The 25,264-nt window shown below is 43.3% G+C and overlaps 1 protein-coding gene across 3 annotated transcripts in view; it reads left to right on the forward strand.

The window, feature by feature from the left end:
• Positions 1 to 25,264, forward strand: part of efl1 (elongation factor like GTPase 1) — a 371,901-nt gene that overhangs the window by 230,005 nt on the left and 116,632 nt on the right. For all 3 annotated transcript variants that reach the window (XM_077518226.1, XM_077518227.1, XM_077518225.1), the window contains exons 13-14: positions 2,495 to 2,646; positions 18,327 to 18,481. In XM_077518226.1, the coding sequence (XP_077374352.1) occupies positions 2,495 to 2,646; positions 18,327 to 18,481 (307 nt within the window). The remainder of the gene's footprint in view (positions 1 to 2,494; positions 2,647 to 18,326; positions 18,482 to 25,264) is intronic.

Here is a 25,264-nt window from a genome sequence, read left to right on the forward strand (position 1 = left end):
GTGGTGGAAAGTAAAAGAATATGACTTAGTTATCACACTTACAATGAGTTTACAATTTTTGCAAAAATACCGTAAGTGAGACATTTTTTTTTATGCCTCAACGACTAGGTGGCGCTGTATTTATAACTGAATTTTGTCAAAGAGATACCTTCAGGCCTTGACTATAAATATACATTTCAAGTATGGGATTTTTTGGAGCTTGTACCTGGGAGTTATTAAGCATAGCCTTCATTCACGATATTGCTTTTAATGTCCATAGAGGCTATCAAAAATACAAAAAACTAAATAACAAAAATATGTATGTTTGGTTAGGTCTGATACCAGTGAACATTTTGAGTGGTGGAAAGTAAAAGAATATTCATAAATGACTTCGTGATCACACTGAGAATGAGTTTACAATTTTTGTAAAAATACCGTAAGTGGGGTATTTTTTTTTCATGCCTCAAGGGCTCGGTGGCGCTGCATATATAACTGAATGTTGTCATAGAGATAGCTTCAGGCCTTGACTATAAACATACATGTCAAGTTTGGAATTTTTTAGAGCATGTACCGGAGAGTTATTAAGCATATCATTTTTCATTGCGAAACACAAATTTTGATGCCCCGCCCTCATCATATAGTATTTAGAAAAGTCAAGATTTTTCTCCCTGTCGTTGGCTCAGGTCTTGACATAGCCCAGGTCAAGTCTGAAGTCAGTCGGATGAAACGTGTAGGAGAAGTGGGCAAAAGTATGCCCCCTGTAAATGTGCTAAAATCGTAAAAAATGGGACATTCAAAAATTCGTAGCTCACTTCCTGTTCATTTTAGCATATGGGTCCAAGAGACTTTTTTGTAGGTCTTGGGCTCCCTCATACACCTAAAAATGTTCGTAGATCTTGCTTAAACGTACAACCGGGGCTGCTTCATTAAAATTTTCTAGGGGGCGTTATTGAGTCATTTTTGTAAAAATAGCACAATCCAGGATAAAATATCGCTCATTTTGCCAGGCCAGATATGTGTGCCAAGTTTCATGTGTTCCTGTGCCTGTTTAGGCCCTCAAAATTGGTGTTGTTTTCTTGGCGAACAGCGCTTAGCCACGCCCACAGCGATTCGCGAAAAATCACAAACTTCGTGTTGTGACATCATGAAGACCGAAACCCTCATCTGAGCAAATATGAGGTAGGTGCAGTTAATGTGGTTGGAGAAAAACATTGAAGAAAAATCGTAAGAAAAAAATTTGCCACTAGGTGGCGCTATCAGTAAGATGAAATATAAGTTCGTAGATGTCTTAAGGGCTGGACTCTCATCAAATGTGTGAAATTTTGAGAAGATAGGATCATCTCGGTCAAGTTAATGCAGCTTTTATTGTCACGAAAAATCTTTAGACTTTGCGGCACCGTAGCGGCCACGCCCTTTGGCGAAAAGTTACAATATTCGGTGTGGGGCATGATCAACATCTTAAGGCTTGTCTGACCAATTTTCAACTGGATCCCTTCAAAGAGCTTGGCACAGTAGCTAAAAACGTAAAGTATGACATTTATTGTCACCACTAGGTGGCGCTATATATATAACAGAATTGTATCATATAGATGTTTTCAGGCCGTGACTATTAAGTTGCATGAGAAGTTTGAGATTTTTTGGAGCTTGTTCATGGGAGTTATTCAGCATTTTGTCTTTCTGGACAAATTAAATTTTAAAGGCAATATTTGATGCCCCGCCCCCGTCATATAGTATTCCAAAAAGTTAAGATATTTTGCCCAGTTGTTGTCTTGGGCCTTGAGATGATACATGGCAAGTTTGAAGTCAACTGGCTGAAAAATATTTGCAAAGGCGGAAAAAGTATGACCACAGTGAATGTGCCAAAATGGGCCAAAATTGGACATTCAAAAATTCATAGCTCACTTCCTGTACATTTTAGGAAAATGGCTTCCACTGACTTTTTTGTGCGTCTCGGGGTGCTACACGTGCCTGGCAATTTTCGTAGCTCTAGGTCAAACGGGCCGGGATTGTTTTTTATTTTTCTACGCTAGGGGGCGCTATAGAGTCGCATTGTTATGGCAACTACATAATATCAAATTTTTCGCCGGGCCCGAAGAGACTGCAAAGTTTGGTGAGTTTTCGTAAATGTTTAGGCCCTCAAAAATGCAATCGTTTACGGAGAAGAAGAAGAAGAAGAAGAAGAAGAAGAAGAAGAATTCTTACAATAACAAGAGGGACCTCGCAGCGGTCGCTGCTCGGGCCCTAATAATAATTTTTACAAAAACAATAGGGACCTCGCAGCGGTCGCTGCTCGGGCCCTAATAATTTTGTACTGTCCTGGGTGGGTACTAGGTCCCGAAAAACGTGTTTCAAATTACAGGACAAACGGGATTAATGGACGAATCCCCCCCACTTAATAGTCTGTTAAATTGAGGTTCCACTGTATTGGAAAGATAAATGTTGGAGCAATACACATTACAATGACTTGACTGATGTTTTACCTGATTTTGGATGCTGTGTTTGTGTCTGAATGTAGACCTTTGACTAAGGCAGACCTTGTCCAGCGAAGGGAACTCGCGAGGCAAAGGCATGCTGAAAGGACGACAGCTGAACAGAGAGCAGAATCAGGACAACAAAACCATTCAGTGAATATTCCCGTGGATATTCAGTCAGGAGGACTGTGCAAAGGCAAGTTGAATGCCTTTTCCACCTTTTTACTTCTTTTGTCTTATTTGTTTCTGTTTAATTCAACATCTATACCCGGGTTTACATGGAGACTCCCCCGTTTAATCGGATCAGCCCTGCGGCATCCGTGGGACGCACGGACATCAATTACGTGATTTATCAAGATGGAGTTCATTCATCATTTAGCACAATAGTTGTGATAGTGTTAACACTTTTATTGAAGCAACATCTCGATAAAGTCAAGTTTCAAGTACTTAAAAACAAGTTCTCTCGCAGCAAAGCTCTGGGGAGACGCCACCATTTTAGTGGGTGGAAACAATGACGTCATGACGCATTTACGTCAAGACAGAGCATGCACGTTGCCGGACGCAGCCTCACCATTCTGAATGAAGTGTATACATGACGCTTGTTCCGATTGATGAAAGCAATATACCATCCCTGCTACGGCTGAACGATTATGAAAAATAATCTAATCGCGATTTTTTTTTTTCCCAAAAAACACGATTGCGATATCATGTGTAATTGTTTTTTTTCGAGGTCCTTTTAAATGAATCTTTTTACCCAACAAAAAGTTAATTATAATGAACAATATCAGATCTATTATATTTTACAGCTTAAGCTAAAGGCAACTGAAGCCTTTTAATATCAGTTTTTTCTACTAGTTACAATTTACCACTCAACATACCCAACATTTCATGTTGCATGATACATGACATGTAAACACTGTATTTATAAATAAATAAATTCAGTATACATATTTAAAAAAATAAAATAAAACTTGCTGTCATGACTGTTTTGTTTGTGGCAAGTGTCTGATTTGAACGAATGCAATTGGCATGTAACTACAGCGTTTTGGTTTATTTGAACTGATGCAATCAGCATGTAACCAGCAACTAGTTTCAACTGGTCAGAAGCTATGTGATGTCAGAAGCTATGTGATGTCAGGAATCTTTATCGGCATGTAACTATGTGAGCGGGGAATCTTTAGTCTCTTTATCTGGTTAGAAGCCAATCAGTTTTACCCGTGTGTCAGTCGACCTATCAGTTACCCACGTCTGGCCGCAGCTGATCAGATTCATTCGCTGACTATATAAGTCTGACAGAGAAGTGTTTTTGTTTTTGCCGAATTATTCATCTGTTCATCTGCTCCTCTGGTCTCCTGTTCCTCTGTCCCTCGGCTCAAGTTTGTTCCATGCATCTGGATCCATGATGCCTTCTCGTTGTTTCTGGTCTAGTCGTGAGTGCGTTCCGCGCAGACAAGATTTGCTATGCTAATAAGGTGTTAACCTCTTATTTGTGTCTGTGTTTTTGGGATCCAACTCCAGCACATAAGATAATCAGTATCTATTACCGCAATTTGACATTGGGGTTCCAATCTCTACCTTTGGCCAAATTCATACCTTATACATTAAGTATACTGTACATACCGTGCACACCTGCATATCGCATCAAATTTGTGATTGTTAACACTTTGCCTGGTGGAGTGGGGGGCTTTGGGTGGTCATCAAGAAAATCCTGGTGGCCTATAAAACACGGTGGGAAGCTCTGAACCACATCTCCTCAGTGTATTGATGTATGATAAATTTCATGGCCAAAGGCCATGCTCATAACTAGTGCTGGGACAAAAAATACGTCGACGCAATAAATGCACGTCGGTGCATCACTTTTGCAGCATTCTCTTTATTTTAACTTTTCAATTGAACTCTTTTCAGTTGATTCTTTCGCGTTCTAACCATGCTGGGTGTGTCTTTTGCATCCGCATGCCATCATCTTTCAGTTGACTTTTTCGGGCTCTCATGCTGTCCTCAATCAAGTCCGGCGTTCATGCATATAAGCAATATGTCTCCTCATCCACAGTCAGTCAGAGATTAGACCTCGGTTCACACACAAGGAGCACCTCACTATTGGGCGCACCATCGACCTTTGAGAAAATTTAAGACTTTAAAGTGTGTATGGAAATTATTGAAAGTATGCTGGGTCTACACTCGTCTGGCCTAAATCTTCGGTTAGAAAGATTGCAGCGAATCCAGAGATGGGGTTGAGTGTCTTTAATCACCACAATGATGGCAGAACATGGATTTGTTGATTGTTGATGGTATTAAGGTCTGATGTCATAATATTGATAAATTGTAATGAAGTTGTGGAGTTGTGGAGTTGTGTAACAAACAAATAAATGTAAACAATTACAATAAGGTCCATTGAGGCATCGCACTAAACAATATCAATTGTTTAAAGTAATCACAAATTATATCAATGGCACAAAGAATTTTACAATCTTATTTGTACACTAAATAAGGCAAAATACTATTTCTTGTGGTGCAGTCTGTTTACACGAAATATCCACAAGGGCGCGCCAAAGACCACATAATAGACTACAAACTACAGCGTGGATAATGGCGCCGCGGGAAATGTAAACAAAGGCAGAATTCAGGCGTTCTACATGAGTAAGCCCTACTTAGAATTGACAAATTGTACACAGAACTATGAAGAACTAATTATTATACTTACAGCGTCAATTACGCACAACAAGCGAGTTAACATGGAAGTCTGATACGGTCGTCTAACTCTGGCCGCTCCTTCCGCGTACTGAGCACTAGGATCAGAATGCGCATATCACTTGGTGCAGGAATAACGTAATCGAGGAGTCTCTTAAAGGGCGCAGCACGTTAGAGCAGGGAAATTTGCACAGCCGCCCCCAAATACAGTTCGTGAATTTGTAATAATCACAAATGTCCCTGTTGTATTGATTTCAATCCTTCGGTGACTCCGGCAGTGTGATGAGCTTGACTACGGGACGGGTGTATGTAGTCCCTTTAATGTTCACCTCGGCGACGCGGATCCTGCCGTCGTCGCTGGGGATCACCTTAGTGACTCGTCCTATCGGCCATCGTGCTCTGGGCAGTTGAGGGTTAATCACCATGACCACTTGGTCAGTAGTGAGGTCCGGCCTGGAAGTACTCCATTTCCGTCTTGGATGAAGATTAGGGAGGTAGTTCCGGGTGAAGTGAAGCCAGAAGTGATCTGCTAGTACTTGGCTGTGTCGCCAACGGCGGCGTCCAATCAGGTCGCTGCTTCCATAAACAGCTTGTGGCAAGGATGCATCTCGCCGCCCCATCAACAGGAGGTTAGGAGTTATGGGATCAGGGTCTGCAATGTCAGAAGTGGCATACCCAAGGGGCTTTGAGTTCAGGATGCCCTCCACCTCAATTAGTAAAGTGAGCAGTACGTCTTCTGGAAGAACTCTTTCTTTAAGAACGACTTGCAGAGCAGCTTTGACTGACTTTATCTCCCTCTCCCAAATCCCACCAAAATGAGGGGCAAGAGGCGGATTGAACTTAAATGTGATGCTCTGCTCAGCCAACTGCTCCTTCAACGCTGGCTCCAGGGCCTCAAAGGCTCTCTGCAGTTCTCTGTCCGCACCCCGAAAGTTTGTAGCTCTGTCACAGAGGATCTCATATGGCTTTCCTCTTCTTGCTACAAAGCGTCGCAGGGCAAGGAGGAAGGCGTCTGTGTCTATACTGCACAGGAGATCTAGATGCACACACCTCGTTGTAAGGCATTTAAAGAGGATTCCCCATCTCTTCTCCTGTCTGCGGCCAATCTTGACAACATACGGTCCAAAGCAGTCTATACCCGTTGACCAGTAGGGAGGCTTCTGAAGACGGAGACGTGCGGCAGGGAGGTCTGCCATACGCGGTACTGTGGGTTTATTGCGCCATCTCTGGCATTCAGTGCAACTGCGTTGATATTTCTTCACAACTTTTCGTCCGCGAAGAATCCAATATGTTCGTCTCAATTCAGCGAACACACGATCAGGACCTGGGTGCAGCAGCTTGTGGTCAAATTCTCGAATTATGAGTTGAGTGACAGGGTGGTCTGGTGCCAAAACAATAGGGTGAATGGTATCTTGTAGCTCCTCTGCCTTCCTCAGCCGACCACCGACACGGATCAGGCCCACGGTACTGTCGTACTCTGGAGCAAGCAGCCGGCTGTGAGAACTAAGTGGTTTTCCTGCCTGCAGAGCAGCTAATTCGGCAGGGAAACTATCCTCCTGCGTTTGAGAACGATGACTTCTGTATCAATGTGATCTGTGGCAGTCATCTGTGGAGCAGCCGCCCCGTGAAGGGACAGGAATGTGGCTTGGATTAGCTCGGACCAGGACTTGTACTGAGCTGGGTCAGGGTCTGCTGGTGCAGCAGTCCCTACAGTGCCACAGAAGGTCACACGGGTTTCTTCTAGCTGAGTTGAGGTTGTAGAAGGCCTGGCTGGCCATTCACTCGGTGGCAGAGTGAGAAACTTAGGTCCGCATGTCCAGCGGCTTGGTGTGGCTAAGTCCCTGAGGTGCTTGCCACGGGTGATATCGTCAGCTGGGTTATTATCAGATGGTACATACCTCCATACATCTGCTCCTACCAGCTCCTGAATCTCCGCAATGCGTGTTCCCACAAATACCTTGTACTGCTGGGACTCTTGACTGGATCCAATGCAGGACAGTGGTTGAATCAGTCCACAGTGTTGTTACATTAAGGGGTAGCGTCAACTCAGTTTGCAAGACCTTGGCGATCTGTGCACCACATAGAGCAGCACAGAGCTCCAGGCGAGGAATAGACAGCTGCTTCTTTGGCGCTACTCGTGACCGAGCTAACACAAAGGATATCTGGACTGCACTGGTGACATTATGCACTGCCGTAATGTAGGCAACCGCGCCATAGGCTCTCTCCGAGGCATCGGTGAAGATATGTAGCTCTACGGGATTCTTGGCTGGGAAATCTGTGAGGTAGCATCTGGGCATAGTTATCAACTGTAACTGTGGGAGCTCACTCTCCCAGGTTTGCCAAGTTCATCTGTTAAGGGTTCATCCCACTCTCGACCTTTCTTCCAGATGGCTTGAACCAACACTTTAGCGCGTGTTGTATAAGGGATGAGAAAGCCTCGTGGGTCGTATTGACTTGCAAGCACGCGGTAAACATGCCTCAGAGTGGGTTCAGCAGGTGGAATTTCCTTGCACCTGTAACTCAAGGTGTCTGTACTGCAGTTCCATTGTAGACCCAGGGTAGACTCGATGGGGCCTTCCCTTTGCGCAGACAGCCACAGCTCACAGCTGCTAGACTTGGCTTCCGGCGGTAGGTGGGCTGTAACCTCGAGTTTATTGCAAGGCCCACTGTCTTATGTCAAAACCTCCATCAGCGAGGAAGGCTCTGAGTTTGTCAATGAACTGTTTAGCTTGTTCTGGTGATGGTAGGGACTGGAGGCAGTTGTCGGCGTAGAACGAATGTAGTACAGAGTTGACTATCTCTTCATTACCTTCACTGTAGTCTTGAACATGGTGCTGCAGTGCATATATGGCGCAACATGGACTGCAAGTCGTGCCGAACGGCAAAACTCGCCATTCGTAAACATCAGGGGTGCGCTCTCTCTCACCATCTCTCCACAGGAAACGGAGAAGCGGCTGGTCTTGAGGAAGTAGGTGCACCTGATGGAACATGCCACGTATGTCTCCACTGATGGCTACAGCATATTCCCGAAATCGCAGGAGCACAGCGAGTAGTGAGGAGCTCAAACTTGGACCTGGCAGGAGGTTATTATTGAGGCAGGCTCCCTGATGTACAAAGGAACAGTTGAATACAATTCTGGGTTTGCCATTATGAAAAACAAGATGATGTGGCAAAAACCATGATTCATCTGAGCTGTTGACTTGTTCTGGGCTGATTTTCACTGCATAACCAGCCTTCACCAGTTTGTGTATTTCCATATTGTAAACTGACAGCTGTTCTGGGTTGTGTGAGAGGCGGCGCTCGGTGGCTCTGAGTAGAGGCATAACCGCGTTGGATGTGGCGTGTAAGAGTGGTGAATTCTTTCGACGCAGAAGTGGAGTTGCATACCGATTCACACCATCTACCGAAACTCGAACGCTCTTCTGCTCCAACTGTTCTAGGGCTGCTTTATCTTCCCCAGAACGTGTTGCCTCTTTAGGTGAGCGAAATGGCAGTGTGTCGATCTGCCACAATCTCTCCACATGTTGCTGCAGCTCTTCAGAGGGAGACAGGACTGATAAATGAAGGCAGCTGCTCCCAGTTGAAGGCTGTTGAAGAAAGCTAGCTGGTCCCTGCACTGCCCATCCCAAGGCACACAGCTACAGGACAACCGGTGGGTCCACACCTGATGGGCCGCTTAGGTGTGATCAGGTGAGGGTTGTCTGACCCGATGAGTACCATGGGCTTGACTTTGTTGAAGGACGGCAGGGATAGGTCCTTCAAGTAATTAGAAGCTCTCTGCAGGAGCTCCGCTGAGCAGGACTGTTCGGCAAGGTTCAATTCGGCAGCTGTGAAAGCATTATTAATGTTGTATTTCATCCTCTTCTTTCTGCGTGTAGAAACTTGGAATGACACAGTTGCTCCCTTCACCTGTACTACTTCCTGTTTAATGGTTCTCAGAGGTAGGACTTCTTGTTGTCCGGTGAGGCCTAACTGGCGAATCGCTGTGGGCAGGATGATGGTGCGCTCGGAGCCGTCATCCAACACTGCATGTGTATCCACAAATTTCCTTCCATTATGCAGACGGATGGGTACAACTTTCAACATCACTCTGCCTGAGTGAGTTGCTTGATCGATTTAAGAAACACTGGAGGGAGTACATACAGTTAGTATATTTTTGGTGAGAGCTACTTCATGCAGTACAGGAAGGTGTTGCTCCCCACAGGTGGAGCAGGGTTTTTTCAGTGTACAATTATCGGGTGAATGTCCTCGGCCACATCTCCAGCATTTTCCCCTGTCTTTGATCCAGCTTGCTTTTGCTTCACTGGTAAGCTTGGTGAACTCAACACATGCGTTTAAGTAGTGTTCTTGATTATTGCAGTATGGACAATAGGGTTTGAATCGATCCCGCTTCTTGGTTTGGAGTGGAGGAGCTGATGCTGGTTGTGTCCCAGGGTGCTCCACACTAGGGTTACTTCCTAGTAACACCGCAGTGGACCTTGGTTTCTGTTGTCGACTGTTCTTTCGTTCCCGGTTGTCTGCATTACTGGACTCAGTGGTGTTTGATCCTATGCGACGGGACACTTGGAGTGTTTGTACTTTGCGTTCAAGCCACTCAGCTAAGTCAGGCAGAGTATATGCCTTGTCACTGCCGCTCTGAATTATACTTCTGTTAAAACAATATTCAGCAAATGAGTCTCGGAAGTGGGAAGGTAACTTGGTGAGCAAAGTGTCAACGTGCGAACCACAACACAGCTCTGCTGATGATGAAGGGCCTTCCATACTGCGTAACATGCCCACAAGTGTGCCAACTGCAGCCGCGAAGTCCTCAATGCCCTGGTAATCTCCTGATTTCACTGGAGCAGCATTCATGATGGTTTTCAGTTCTCCTTGAACTAGTTGTCTGGGTTGTCCATACCTCAGCTGGAGGGCTGTCATGGCACTGGTGTATGGAATGGCACTGTTAATATATCGCTTAGCAATCTGGACTGCCGCAGGGAATGTCAGATGGTCGAGAAGGACTTGATATTTGTAGTCTTCGGTTAAATGGCTGTGGGGTCCAATCACACTGTCGAAACCTTTTTTGAGTATGAGAAAGTCACTCTCCTTCCCTGAGCTGAAGATGCACAGCTGTGGCTTGGGGATGCCAAATGAGAATGCGATAGCCAATTCTAGCATATTGGGTGTGTGGACACTGGCAGAGATCTGAGAGGGCTGACAGACGGGTACTGCTGGTGGTAGTGCTGCATGGGAAGTGTATGTAGGAGGATATACAGTCTGTGGCCCAGGCTGAGAAGGGACTGTTGCGGTACATGTTGGAGAGTACGTCGGTGCACTATAGGTAATCGCTGGAGGAGTAATCACATGCTGTGTAGATACAGCTGGAAGTGTGGTATGGTGCAGAGATGGAAGCAGAGCAGCAGTAGCATCATCTACAGGAGGAGGAGGTGGGGGCCAATAGTCCTCAGGCTCTGCAGGCGGTGCTGGATCTGCTGCATGGAGTGGTGCTGTAGGCACTGCTGGGGGTACAGGAGCTGTCCCTGGTGCTGAAACTGGAACCACTGCTGGCGGGGTCTGCTGAAGCTGTACTGGCTCAAGAGGGGTGAGCAGCAGAGGTGATGTAGGAAGTAGAGGAGGTACGTGAGGGGTCGGCAAAAGCTGAGGAGACTGGAGTGGAATAACTTGCTCTTGTGGAGGTGAGGTATATCGTGCTTCGGAATTGATGCTCGGACTTGGTGATATGCAAATTCTCTCAAGGTGAGGCAGGCTGCTGTAGTGAGGTTGCTCTGCAGCATAACTGTAGGGATAATAGGGCCGAGCTAAGGCACTATGTGGATGTGAAGTTGATCTGACGATACTCATCTCCCTTTCTAGCTCTCTCATTTGTCGGCTCATGGCCTGCCAACGTGCCTCCAACAGCTGTATTTTTGTTTACATTGTTTTCCGCTGGCTGATAAGCTGGTTCTGAAGTAGTAGACCATCTATCTGGGCTTGGTGGAACAACATATCTTGGTGGCGGAGGTGATACTGGCATCACTGTGGATGGTTGAAGACGTGCTGGTGGGTAGCTTAGTTCAAAGTCCTCCAGATGTCCGGGAATGCGGCACACTCTGCTGGGACGGGGACTCAAGGGTGGCTGCCCATCATAGAAGTCTCTGGATGTGGCCATAGCGCAGCTCGTGTAGATCCGGCTCAAAGGACCACTTATGGAATATTATTGAAAGTATGCTGGGTCTACACTCGTCTGGCCTAAATCTTCGGTTAGAAAGATTGCAGCGAATCCAGAGATGGGGTTGAGTGTCTTTAATCACCACAATGATGGCAGAACATGGATTTGTTGATTGTTGATGGTATTAAGGTCTGATGTCATAATATTGATAAATTGTAATGAAGTTGTGGAGTTGTGTAACAAACAAATAAATGTAAACAATTACAATAAGGTCCATTGAGGCATCGCACTAAACAATATCAATTGTTTAAAGTAATAACAAATTATATCAATGGCACAAAGAATTTTACAATCTTATTTGTACACTAAATAAGGCAAAATACTATTTCTTGTGGTGCAGTCTGTTTACACGAAATATCCACAAGGGCGCACCAAAGACCACATAATAGACTACAAACTACAGCGTGGATAATGGCGCCGCGGGAAATGTAAACAAAGGCAGAATTCAGGCATTCTACATGAGTAAGCCCTACTTAGAATTGACAAATTGTACACAGAACTATGAAGAACTAATTATTATACTTACAGCGTCAATTACGCACAACAAGCGAGTTAACATGTAAGTCTGATACGGTCGTCTAACTCTGGCCGCTCCTTCCGCGTACTGAACACTAGGATCAGAATGCGCATGTCACTTGGTGCAGGAATAACGTAATCGAGGAGTCTCTTAAAGGGCGCAGCACGTTAGAGCAGGGAAATTTGCACAGTGTGCCTTATAGTCGTGAAAATACGTTACCCTCAGTTTTGCGCAAAAGGCACGTTTCGGAAAAGCATGTTGGTAATACAAACATTAGATTTGCGAAAAAATAACTCAAATATCGCAAAAAAGGTTTTTGCGCTCTCATGAGGTGGTTTTTGAGACGTGTCGAAATCGGACGTACTTCGCAAAAGTGTAATGGAAACACTTTTTGCGCATTAGTCGTCATGAGATGTGGTCACGGAGGAAAGGAATGTAACACGTTGTTTGCCTGTTGTGTATTTTTATTTACCGGTACTTGCAAATGACAAATATTTGTTTTGAGAATTATTCAGGGCTCCTGCGGGGTCTAAAAAAAAAAAAAAAAAAAAAAGTCTTAAAAATTCTAAAATTCAGAAAGTTAAATTTTAGGCCTAAAATGTCTTAAAAAAAGAGCCATATTTTCATCCTAGGTCTAAAATTTAATTTACCCAAGTCTAAAATTCTTACATCCACTCCTTACATTCCGAGAAGTGTCTGCTCCCGTAGAAAGAAAGAAAAAGAACAAAAAATGTTCATGTTGCGATGTTTCTATTATTTGCGTGCTCAAAGTGAAGGAGACATTTGAGGGGGTGCGTTTGCATTGCATTGCAATGTAGTTCAGGCAGGCGGGACCGAAGGTACGTGGGGCGGTGCAAATGAGATGTGAGATGTGACGCGCGCGGCTTGTTTTGCCGCGAGATACGACAACAGGAGGGGGAGGAATTATCGTTGTTGCTGTCTGCGGACATCCCGAGCTCAACATGTTAAGCTAACACTATACCGGGACAAAAACAAACGGGCAGGGTGGTGAATGACGAACTTGGCAGACCTGGGTTGGTATGTCTTCACGTTTTTGTTTTTGTTGCGTTTTTTGAACTGTGTACCAAAACAGCAGAAGACATCACTGTTGATATTAGCCAAAGCATATTAGCACAGTGGTGGCCAGTTAATTGCGATGCTGAAACGTTTTTTTTTTTTCGAGAGGACTTTTTCCATAATGTAATTAGAAGCAAAGCAAAGCCCCTATCTCCGGTGTGCGAATGTCAATGAAGCGGCTGCGTCCAGGGGTGTGAACACTGTACAGCTCCGGCAATGAAACGCTAGCGAGTAAAGCTAATCGAAACTTTTTTTTTTTCAGCTCCTTTATTTAACCAGGCAAGAAACTCATGGAAAGTAACAATCGCTAATCCAAGAGTGATCTGATCACAGGCTTACAAAGCCCCTTAGCTATTTGTGTGAATGTAACATTGTTACAGACTTTCCGCCAAGATAATGCAGTTAGCTTGTCTGAACGGAGAGTGTGGACAATTATTTTTAGCTAGTCAGAACGGAAAGTGTGATTAGTCAATTTGTAAGAAAATGGGTAAATGCCAGTTCAACAAGAACTGGCTCGGAATTCCCGACTTTTCCAGCTGGTTGGATGAGGTAGCTGGCGATAGGCACTCGGCTCATTGCGAAGTTTGCAAAAAACATAAAGTTGGGTACTTTGGGCGCGAATATGGTTGTAGAGGCAAGGCAAGTTTATTTGTATAGCACATTTCATACACAAGGCAACTCAGTGTGCTTTACGCAAGGAAAGCAACACATAAGCATAAAAAAACAGTAAACATCGAGAGGAAGAAGAGTACATAAAAATAGGGTACAAAAGTTACTAGAAAGAACATACAATGACAATATTAAAACATTATTTAGCAAACTTTAAAACATTGAGCGTAAGGAAGTTTAAAATAATAAAAATCATAATTAAAAGAAAAAACTTATTAAAGCTGTTTAAAATAGGTTGTATGTATGTATGTATGTGATTGTTGTGTACATTGTTTTGGGAACTGAAGATCATCTCAGGATGGTCATTGTCAATATTGTTTATTGCATTGTATATGTTGTATGCCTGGGCGGCACAGTGGTTGACAGGTTAGCATGTCCGCCTCCCAGTTCTGAGGACTTGGGTTCGAGTTCAGGCTCCGGCCTTCCTGGGTAGAGTTTGCATGTTCTCCCCTTGCCCGCGTGGGTCTTCTCCGGGTACTCCGGTCTCCTCCCACATTCCAAAGACATGCATGGCAGGTTAATTGGGTGCTCCGAATTGTCCCTAGGTGTGCTTGTGAGTCTGGGTGGTTGTTCGTCTCTGTGTGCCCTGCGATTGGCTGGCAACCAGTCCAGGGTGTCCCCCGCCTACTGCACAGAGCCAGCTGAGATAGGCTCCAGCACGCCCCGCGACCCTTGTGAGGAATAAGCGGTCAATAAAATGGATGGATGGATGTTGTATGCGTTTGGTGCACTTCGACATGTTTGAAACCAATACAAGTTGACATGGTTTTGAGAATCAAATATGTGAACTTTTTTTTTTTTATGTCTTTGGACGGTCGTGAAGTTGGTCTAAAAAAAATTTCCTAATGGTCTAAAAAAGGTCTAAAATTTCACTGAGGGATTCCTGCAAGAACCCTGATTATTAATTTTGGTATTGTATTTTAGTTTACATGATTAGTGTTCTGTCTACTGCACGTCATGAGCGCAAAAGAGAGAGAGGTGTAACCGAGCAAGCCTCCTTCGAGAAGTTGAATAAAAGGAGATGAGCTTGAACTCATGTCCTGCCATGGTTAATATAGCAGGGAATATGCCAGAAAATATCAGAAACTTTAAACTATTTGCAACCCGCCTTTTACCCAGCATCGAGGAACAACATCAACATTTTAGGGTTACAAGAAGTAGGACGTACGGGGCCAATCGCTATCGTTTCGGAACTGCGTCCCCAGGGAATAACAAATCTTTTTAAGCAACATTAAATGCCCGAACCCGCCCGATGAGGGGTGAGTGTTTTTAAGGTAACTACACAGGGCGTCCATCTACCGTAAACATCATGAGCACCTCCTACAGAACAGCGAGGTCTCGCGAGATGGTATATTCCGAGAATTGCGCTTCAGAAGCTAAACGCTCTTCAATGGAAACAAGTATATCGAAATTGTACTTTATCGAAATAGTACAATTTCGCTTTTATTTTTGCGAAAAAAGGTAATGGAAAGACAGCTATGAAATGTTGTGGTCAACCATTAGCAGTGCATTGAAATAACCTAGGGATGTTTGATACTACTTTTTTCAGACTGATACTGATACTCAAGTCTTGATTGGTCACTGATACAACTAGTACGTAAAATCCCCCCCCCCAAAAAACATGTAATTTTAAAGAAATACCTATAATTGCATGAAAAAAATTTGCATGAAATTATTGACAATTTTCAATTCCTCTATTTTTTAATTTGTAGTTCCTGATTGTAAACGGCTACTAGAGGCCGGCCGATACTGGCATCGCCCACCGTCATGAGTACCGAAAAACTAAAATAAGGTTGGTATTGGCCCCGATACCAAAACCTGATACCGTAACACGCCCATCCCTAAAATTAACTATTACTACAGATTTTGAGCTTTAGTCACACTAATTTTCCCCCACAACCTTGGTTCAGTTCACTTGGACAGTTGTGAAGGCAGCAAACGAACTGGTTTGGACATATCAACTTATCTGAGATCCAGTTGGTTTGTTTAGAATCCAACTTTAGCCTAGTCAGTTTAAAAAGTTAAATTACCTGATTGTACTGATTGTCACACCCACCTAAGTGGGGTGAAATTCGCGGTAAGCAGCGGTGCCGCGCTCGGAAATCATTCGGTGATCTAACCCCCCAATTCCAACCATGCATGCTGAGTGTCAAGCATGGAGGCAAATGGGTCCTATTTTTATAGCCTTTGGTATGACCCGGCCGGGGAGTGAACCCACAACCTCCCGGGCTCAGAGTGGACACTCAATCACTAGGCCCACTGAACTGGAACTGGATGGTGTGAAAACAATCAGGCCAAAAACTCTCTGTGATGGCTTTGCAGACCACTTCAGAAGTAAAATTGATGGCATTAGGTCCAGTCTTTTAGTTGATCAAAATATAAGTTTTAATAAATATGGACAGTCACTTTTACCTGAGGAAACACTGGAAAGTTTTACCCTGGTTGATGCAAGGACACTTGGTCGAGTTTTCTCCCAGGTCAACCCAACAACTTGCCTTTTAGATCCGATTCCCACATCACTTTTTAAGACATTTTCTGGATTTTTTGAGGAACAGATTTTAACTATAGTCAATTGCTCTCTTCAGACGGGTGTCTTTCCTGCCGCCTTTAAAACGGCGGTGGTGAAGCCCCTTCTGAAGAAAAGCAATTTGGACCCCAGCAGTTTTAATAGTTATCGACCTATATCCAACTTACCCTTTTTAAGTAAGATTTTAGAAAAAAAAATTTTTATTCAATTAAATTCATTTTTAGATACAAATAATATTTTAGAGAAATATCAGTCTGGTTTTAGGATGAACCACAGTACCGAGACTTCCCTTTTAAAGATTTTAAATGATATCAGGTGTAATGAAGACATGAAAAAGCTTACAGTCTTGGTGCTACTGGATTTAAGTGCTGCCTTTGATACAGTAGATCACCACATTTTATTAAACAGACTTAGAAGCCTGGTGGGCATCTCTGGTACAGTTTTTAACTGGTTTTATTATCTCACACACCGATATTTCTTTGTAAGTATGGATACATGTTCCTCTGAAACCCATGAAATTAAATGTGGGGTTCCCCAAGGCTCAATCTTAGGCCCATTACTTTTTAATCTTTATATGCTTCCCTTTGGGGAAGTCATCAGGAGACACGGCGTCAACTTCCACAGTTACGCTGACGATACACAGCTGTATATCGCCGTGTCACCTGATGACATGGGGCCTATTGATACCCTTTTAAATTGTATTTTAGATAGGAAGAAATTTTCCTGCAGCTCAACCAGGACAAAACAGAGGTTTTAGTCATCGGTCTTGAATGTCAGAGAGAGAAACTTTTACCTAAACTACAAGATTTTAAACCCACGCAATGTGTAAAGAATTTGGGCGTCCTTTTTGACTCTGAGCTTACTTTTAATCCTCATATTAAAAATGTGGCCAAGATCGGTTTTTACCATCTTAAGAATATTGCCAGAGTCCGCCCGTTTCTCTCACAGGCCAACACGGAGGTGCTGATGCATGCTTTTATTTCTTGTCGTTTAGATTATTGTAATTCCCTACTCTCTGGTCTTCCCAAAAACAATATTTCAGTCCTACAGCTCCTTCAGAACTCAGATGCACGTGTGCTGACGGGGACCGGAGGGCGGGAGCACATTACACCAGTTTTAAAATCGCTGCATTGGCTCCCCGTGCGTTTCAGGATTGATTTGAAGGTGCTTTTATTAGTTTTTAAATGTCTTAACGGTCTTGGCTCATCTTATTTATCTGACTTGCTTTTACCCTATTACCCCTCGCGGCTTCTGAGGTCTTCTGGCAGTGGCCTTTTAACTATTCCAAAGGTGAGGACCAAGACACATGGTGAAGCTGCCTTTAGCCACTATGGTCCTCACCTATGGAATGGCCTGCCGGAGAGCATCAGGTCTGCAGAGAATATTTGTTTTTAAGAGGAGGCTTAAGACTTACTTTTTTAGTTTGGCATTTGATTGACCTTTTTTTATTTTATTGTTATCATTATTATTATTATTATTATTATTATTATTTTATTATTATTATTATTATTTTTATTTTTATTTTTTTATCCCCTTTTATTTATTTAACTATTTTAATCTATATTGTCTTGTAGCTTTGTTTTTATTTATTTATTTTTTTCTATCGTGTTTAACGGTTTTCTTTTAGTGTTTAAATGTTTTTATTTGGTAGTTATTAAATTTTTAGCTCCAGTGTTTTCTCATGGGGGAGCCTCCACAGTGAGAGGGTGCTTGGTCTTCATCCATCTCACTGTGGATGAACTCCTCCTGGGTGCCTTACAGGGTACATATGTGCCCCGCCATGTTGTGGTTTTCATGTGTTTGTTGGGTTTTGGGTGTGTCTGTGGGTACGATCATGGGGATGGGGGGGCTTTTTTCTTTCTTTTATTTTATTGCATTATGGATGTCCAGCACTTTGAGTTGCATTTTAAATGTATGAAAGGTGCTATATAATTAAAGTTGTTTGATTGATTGAAAAATTATGCGACAACCTGCATAAAATTTTATACTGAAGAGCTCCTGCAGCAAGTTTAAACCATTAATCTGCACTATTATGATTTGTATCGTAAAATTGTATGTATTAAAAATATTCATTGCTCACTTAGGAAAATCCAAAAGATGCAAACTGACAGTTGGTATGGCAAAGTAATATTATTTATCCTCTGAGTCACACGAGTAACATCTGAAGTTTGTGTTCTCATTTTTTGGCAGATGAGATGGAAACTCAAGTGCTGAAAGAATCCAAGGCAGAAGAGCAAAAGGAGACTTTCATAGCATTTGCCAGGGTTTACAGCGGTGTGGTGAAGAAAGGACAAAGAATATTCATACTGGGACCAAAATATGATCCTGCCCAGGGCCTGAGCATGGTAAACAAAATGTTTTTACAAAGCAGTGCGAATGGTCAAGTTAATATAGAAAAAAATGGAATACTACAAATGCAGTGTTGCATGTATTGGTGAAAATGACAGGATTATTAAACGTTAATATCAAATCCGATATATATATCTCCATCCATCCATCCATCCATCCATCCACCCAGCCAATCCATCCATCCATCCATCCATCCATCCATCCATCCATCCATCCATCCACCCATCCAAACAATATATCCGGGGTCGGGTTACGGGGGCAGGGAAGCCCGGACTTCCCTCTCCCCGGTTACTTTAACCAGCTCCTCCGGCGGGATCCCAAGGCGTTCCCAGGCCAGCCGAAAGATATAGCCTGTGTACAAATTTAGAAGGCTGGGTCCTTCGAAGGGCAAATTTGTCGCCTGCATGACTTCAGAGGACCCAGCCTTCTGAATTTTGACACAACCATAGTCTCTCCAGTGTCTCCTGGGTCATCCTTGGGGCCTCCCGCCGGTGGGACATGCCCGGAACACCTCCCCTGGGAGGCGTCCAGGAGGCATCCGAACCAGATATCCAAGCCACCTCAACTCGTGCATCTCAACGCAGAGGAGCAGCGGCTCGACTCTGAGTCCCCCCCGGATGACCGAGCTTCTCTCAGGGAGAGCCCGGAGACCCTGCGGAGGAAACTCATTTCGGCCGCTTGTATCCGGGATCTTTTTCTTTCGGTCACGACCCACAGCTCGTGGCCATAGGTGAGGTTGGGAACGGAGATCGACCGGTAAATCGAGAGTGCTGCCACCTGTCGATCTCCCGGTCCATCCTGCCCTCACTCGTGAATAAGACCCCAAGATACTTGAACTCCTCTACTTGGGGCAGGATCTCATCTCCGACCCAAGGACGGCACGCCACCCTTTTCCGACTGTGGACCATGGTCTCGGATTTGGAGGTGCTGATCTTCATCCCAACCGCTTCACACTCGGCTGCGAACCGCTCCAGTGAGAGTTGGTCACGGCTTGATGAAGCCAACAGCACCACATCATCTGCAAAGAGCAGAGATGCAATGCTGAGGCCACCAAACCGGATTTCCTCGAAGCCTCGGCTGCGCCTAGAAATTCTGTCCATAAAAGTGAGGAACAGAATCAGTGACAAAGGGCAGCCTTGGCGGAGTCCAACCCTCACTGGAAATGAATACGACAATACGGCAATGCGGACCAAACTCTGACACCGGTCGGACAGGGACCAAACAGCCCGTATCATGAGACTATGTATGTCTCATACTGTTAGACCTGACTGCAGCATTTGATACAGTGGACCACAGTATTCTGTTGGCTCGTTTACAGCACCAGGTGGGCATTGGTGGTCCTGCTCTTGAGTGGTTTCGATCCTACTTGGCCGACAGAACATTCTGTGTTTGCCTTGGGTGCTCCGAGTCCCGTACCGCCCCACTGTCATATGTGTTCCACAAGGATCTTTATTGGGGCCCATTCTGTTCTCATTATATTTACTGCCCTTGGGCTCCATCCTTAGAAAACATGGAATTTCTTTTCACTGCTAGGCGGATAACAGTCAGATCTATGTCCCGCTTTGTAAAAAGGACGCTTTCTTTTGTCCTGTCTGGAAGAAATCAAAGCCTGGATTGCTTTAAATTTCTTGAACTTCAATGAGAAGAAAACAGAAGTTATGGTCTTTGGCCCCAGCGGCTCTTCTCATCCTGCCGACTTGGGTCCTCTGGCACAATATCTGAAGCCAACAGCCTCAAACCTGGGTGTCAAGATGGACAGTGACTTTAAACTGGACTGCCAAATTGCCGCTGTTGTCAACTCCAGCTTTTTTCATCTTAGACAGCTGGCTAAGGTCAAAAATCTCCTATCTCAGCAGCACTTAGAAATGGTAATCCATGCCTTTGTTACATCTCGGCTGGATTACTGTAATGCACTTTATTTTTGGATCAGCCAGTCCTCCCTGCTGCGTCTCCAGCTTGTCCAAAATGCTGCTGCTCGTCTCCTTACTGGTGCCCGTAAGAGGGAACACATAACCCCTATTACAAACCTAGTCAGTATAGCTTGTCAACCTCTGACTAAACCAGCGTCTCCGATTACCACTGTGAAACTAGCGCTACTAAATACAAGATCACTAGTTAACAAATCATTGTTGATTCATGACATTATTATGACATATGATCTTGACTTATTTCTCCTTAAAGCTACTCTATGTAGGATTTCCCCAAAAAATATCTTAACAATAGCCTTTTTATTTGACCATTTATGACTGAAACATATTCTAATTAGTAGATCAACATCTTCGCTGTTCACAATGGGTACTCCTACAAGCCTCTGGCCAATATTATTTAGGAAGCGTCCGGTCCGAATCCTTCGAATTTCCCGCCCTCTGTCTGCGGGATGTGACGTTATTCGCGTCATTGTCAGTTGTTTCCTGTCGCGCGAAGACGGAACTAGTACAGATTTTCGCTGCCCCAGACACCCGCTGTTACTCCGCGGAAGGCTGCTCAAAAAAAAAAAAAAAGAAAACAATGTCAAGTGCCACGAAAAAAAAATAAATCAAAACTTGATAGTGACCGGCGCCGAGAACGAGAGTGAACATTGGTTTGACATTTCAGCGGTGGAGAGCGTTGAGATCGGACTTGGATTAGAAAAGTGATTCACAGCTGGCTTTCTTTCTACTCGAAAAGGTAAGAAGCGAGTATCTTGACATTGAAAAGAAAATGTGTTGTTTTCAAATAGCAGTAACCTCAAGATCTATCACTTGTCGGTCGTAACTATTAGGGTGAAAGTGAGGTGGACGGCAACATTTAGCGCGAAAGGGGCGGCAAAGTTGAATGTAATAGAACAGAATGACTTTATGAAGAACAGACGTTCCATTCCGCGGCGTTTCAATCAGGCTAAATGTCGCCTTATTTTCCTCCGTGAAAACAGCCTATTGTAGCTACATTATGCTAACGGAATGTGAACACTACTACTGAATGGCGATAACATTCACGGCCATATCACACTAAGTAGTGAATGGGTCTATATGTTTTTCACAATCGTCAATTTCAATAAATGTCAGCACACCTTTCGGCTCATGCACAATGACGCTAGCCTGGGGGCGACATACACTAATAATGACTAGAATCAGGTTGACGCCCGTTGAGCGGGGTGACTACAATATGTAACTGCATATTAACATCGGAATGAGGTCCAATTAATTGACGTAATTTGCACATCGTTTTGGAGTACAGCACAGGACTGGACTTCGACCGACTAAAGCAATATGATCTGCACGTCCCGTGGACATCAATTGTTTAGTGGGGATCGAGAGTCTCATTCCGTGAAGTGGCCAGCTTTGTATAACATTATAAAACTTCTTACCTCTGAAAACATAGTTTAATTGGATATGAAGAGCCCAGTCTTCAGTATTGAGGTCGTGCACGTACGAGTGCGCGCAGCGTGTACGAGCCACAGGTGGCAGTAGAGATTTGAAATTTTAAATCTTACATAGAGCTGCTTTAATGAAACATGGCTAAGAGAAGGTTCCTGCAACACTGTTCTGAATGAGGCAACACCAACAAATTATAGTTACATGAACAATTGTCGTAATGGCAAAAAAGGTGGTGGACATGCTGCCATTTTTAAATCTCTATTTCAGTGTAAAGAAATTTTATTGGGAGGCTTTAATTCATTTGAATATCTTAGTCTTTTGGTAAAAAGTGAACCAAATATCGTTATTGTCATCATTTATAGACCTCCAAAACAAAAAGGCAGATTCATGGAGGAATTTGAAGAAATTCTGTCAGTAATTTGTACCGACTATGACTATCTGGTCTTAACTGGAGACTTTAACATTCATGTTGACAACAACTTGGATAAAAATACCAAAGAATTTTGTAATATACTTGATACTTTTGGTCTCTAGCAACGTAAAAGGTCCAACACACAATCAAGGTCACATTCTTGATCTCGTCATCTCTAAAGGTGTTGACATTTTATCTGTTGAGGTGAAAGATCTGGCTATATCAGATCATTCCTGTGTGTTTTTTGAATTATAAACAATCCCAGAAGTTCAAACAATTACTGTCTCTATTAAAAAAAGGTACATAAATTAGAATACAAGCAACATGTTTCTGGAATTAATGGCTGCATCACCAACTGTAAATGCAGAGACCGTTGATGAACTTCTGGATGAATTCACCTCAAAAATCTCGAATGCTTTGGATGCTGTTGCTCCTATTAAAACTAAGACCATTTCATCCCGAACTAAAACACTTTGGAGGTGTGCTACCAACATAATGACTTTGAAATGTAAATGCAGAAAAGCAGAGCGAAAGTGGAGAAAAACTAAACTCCAAGTTCTTTTTGACCTGTACAGACAATGTCTTTGTCATTTTAACCAAGAGTTGGTAATAGCTAGACAACAACACTTCTGAAATTATTAGTAGGAACCCCAACAATACACGCACTCTATTTGCCTATTTGGTTGACAAACTCACAAATCCCCCAAATCAAGCAGCGCTAGAACTCCTCCCAACAGATAAATGCAATGAATTTGTCTGCTACTTTAGTGAAAAAGTACAAGCCATCAGGTCAAATATTGTTACAAACCAGCAAAATAACAAAATGATGCAGCACTTAAAATCACCTAGGAATAATTTAATTAGCATGACAGAATTTGACTCAGTTGTTCAAAATACTGTAGTAGACTTGGTTCAGCAATTGAAACCTTCCACAAGCTGTCTTGACTCAATACCATCTGGCTTTTTCAAAACCATTGTGAAATCTGTTCAGATCGATTTACAACAAATAATTAATTGCTCACTTCAATCAGGTGAGCTTCCTAAATCTCTGAAAGTAGCCGCCGTCAAGCCCATTCTAAAAGAGAGAACACTGGATGTCTCCCTGCTAGCAAATTATAGACCAATCGCAAACCTTCCCTTCGTAACTAAAATAGTTGAAAAAGTGGTTTTTAATCAACTCAGCAATTTCTTGAGCTTAAACGGATTTTTGGATAAATTCCAGTCAGGTTTCCGACCTCATCACAGAACAGAAACAGCTCTGATTAAAGTACTGAATGATATAAGATTGAGCACTGATGCAGGGAAGGTATCAGTGCTCGTCTTGTTGGACCTCAGTGCAGCATTTGACACGATTGATCATAATATACTGTTACACAGGCTGGAAACTTGGGTGGGGTTTAATGGAACAGTCCTTAAATGGTTCAGGTCCTATTTGGAGGAAAGGAGTTACTTTGTGACCATCGGAAATTTTGAATCTGATCGAAAGGCCATGGCATGTGGGGTCCCTCCAGAAAAAAAGCGTTTATTATTATGTGACTGCTGCCCGCAAAGCAGTAGCGAAGCTACTGCTGCGGAGCAGTCACATCTTAGTATCCAGAAAAACGGCGTTTATTATGTGACTGCTGCCCGTAAAGCAGTAGCAAAGCTACTGCTGCGGAGCAGTCACATATTAGTATCCAGAAAAACGGCGTTTCTTATTATTTTTCTTTATTATCCGGAATTTTTCAGAAAAAATGCGGGCCGTACCGTTGAACGTACCGGCACAAATGAGGTATCAAAAGATGCGTCTCGATCTGACTCGGCGGGGAACCTTTTTTTTTCAGAATTTTGAGTTACCATGGCGACGCAATTTCCCAAAAACCCCGCCAAAAAATCCCATAGGAATGAATGGAGAAGGGGGAAAAACATCGACAAATTTAACACCTTTTTCGAAGCTACGCTACGCGCACATACATTGACCGACCGAGACGATTTTTAGCTCATTTTGTTGCAATTTTTCCCATCTTTAGCTCTGTGTCGAAATTTTTTTTAAGAAATGTAAGCGCTCCCTCCTGTGCGGGTTCAAAGACAGGATGTGAAATGAAGAAAAAAAGGCTTTTTACATTAGTGTGTATTGCGTTTGCTAGAGTGGAGCAATCAGCGCTAGGGTGGAGAGACAAAAAAAAAAAATATTTAAAAAAATTTCACTTCAACTCGTCACCGTGGCCACAATATTTGCTCAGTAAACATCAAATTTGGATATTTTGTAGTCACAAGGGTCTTCTTTCAGACAAACCCACTTTTGTGCGGCAAAGGTGTCATTTAGTACCTTTTATTTGACTTGAAGCGAGGGGAAGTCGCACTTTTTCGCCCATTGAGCCCCATGTTATTTTCGCCGCCTTTTTTTGTCATTTTTTTAAAAGTCACACGTTTTCAACCTGCTCTAATTTGGTCATTTTTTATCCGATTTAAAAAATGAGAACATGCTTGCGTTCCCCAAAGCCTTGCCGTTCTAACGGGGCATTTCTGAAATCTGTATCTTAAACCGTTGAGTCGTGAGAGCCTTTTGTTCGAGGTGTGCGCTTTCTCATAGAACTCAATTGAAGCAAAATGTTCGCCCACCTGGTAATTACGAAATGTGTGTGCGTGAATGCGCATATTTGTTAAAGTGACAGTAACCCATTTTCAGTTTTGAGATTATGGCTTAACTTCCACATTTCTTGATCAATTAAAACCATTCGAATTTTAAACTCTTCAGATCATTCCCTATTTTCGCTTAATAAAAAAAAAATCAAAGCACAATATTATATTTTTGTTTATGAAATGTAATGTAATGAACTGCTATTTAAATGGTGTTTTTTGAGCTATTCTGCCCACTCTCTCACTTCTGCACAGCAACTGCCTCAGCCAATCAGAGCTGCTTGTTGTAATCTACGCCTGGAATTTCCCCACCACCGCACACACACAGTGGCGGCCATCTTGGCCAATTGATTAGCTTGGCCAGGGATGCTCACACTACTGTCCATACAGAG

This window comes from Festucalex cinctus, chromosome 4 (assembly GCF_051991245.1).
Source record: "Festucalex cinctus isolate MCC-2025b chromosome 4, RoL_Fcin_1.0, whole genome shotgun sequence".
Taxonomy (NCBI): Eukaryota; Metazoa; Chordata; class Actinopteri; order Syngnathiformes; family Syngnathidae; genus Festucalex; species Festucalex cinctus.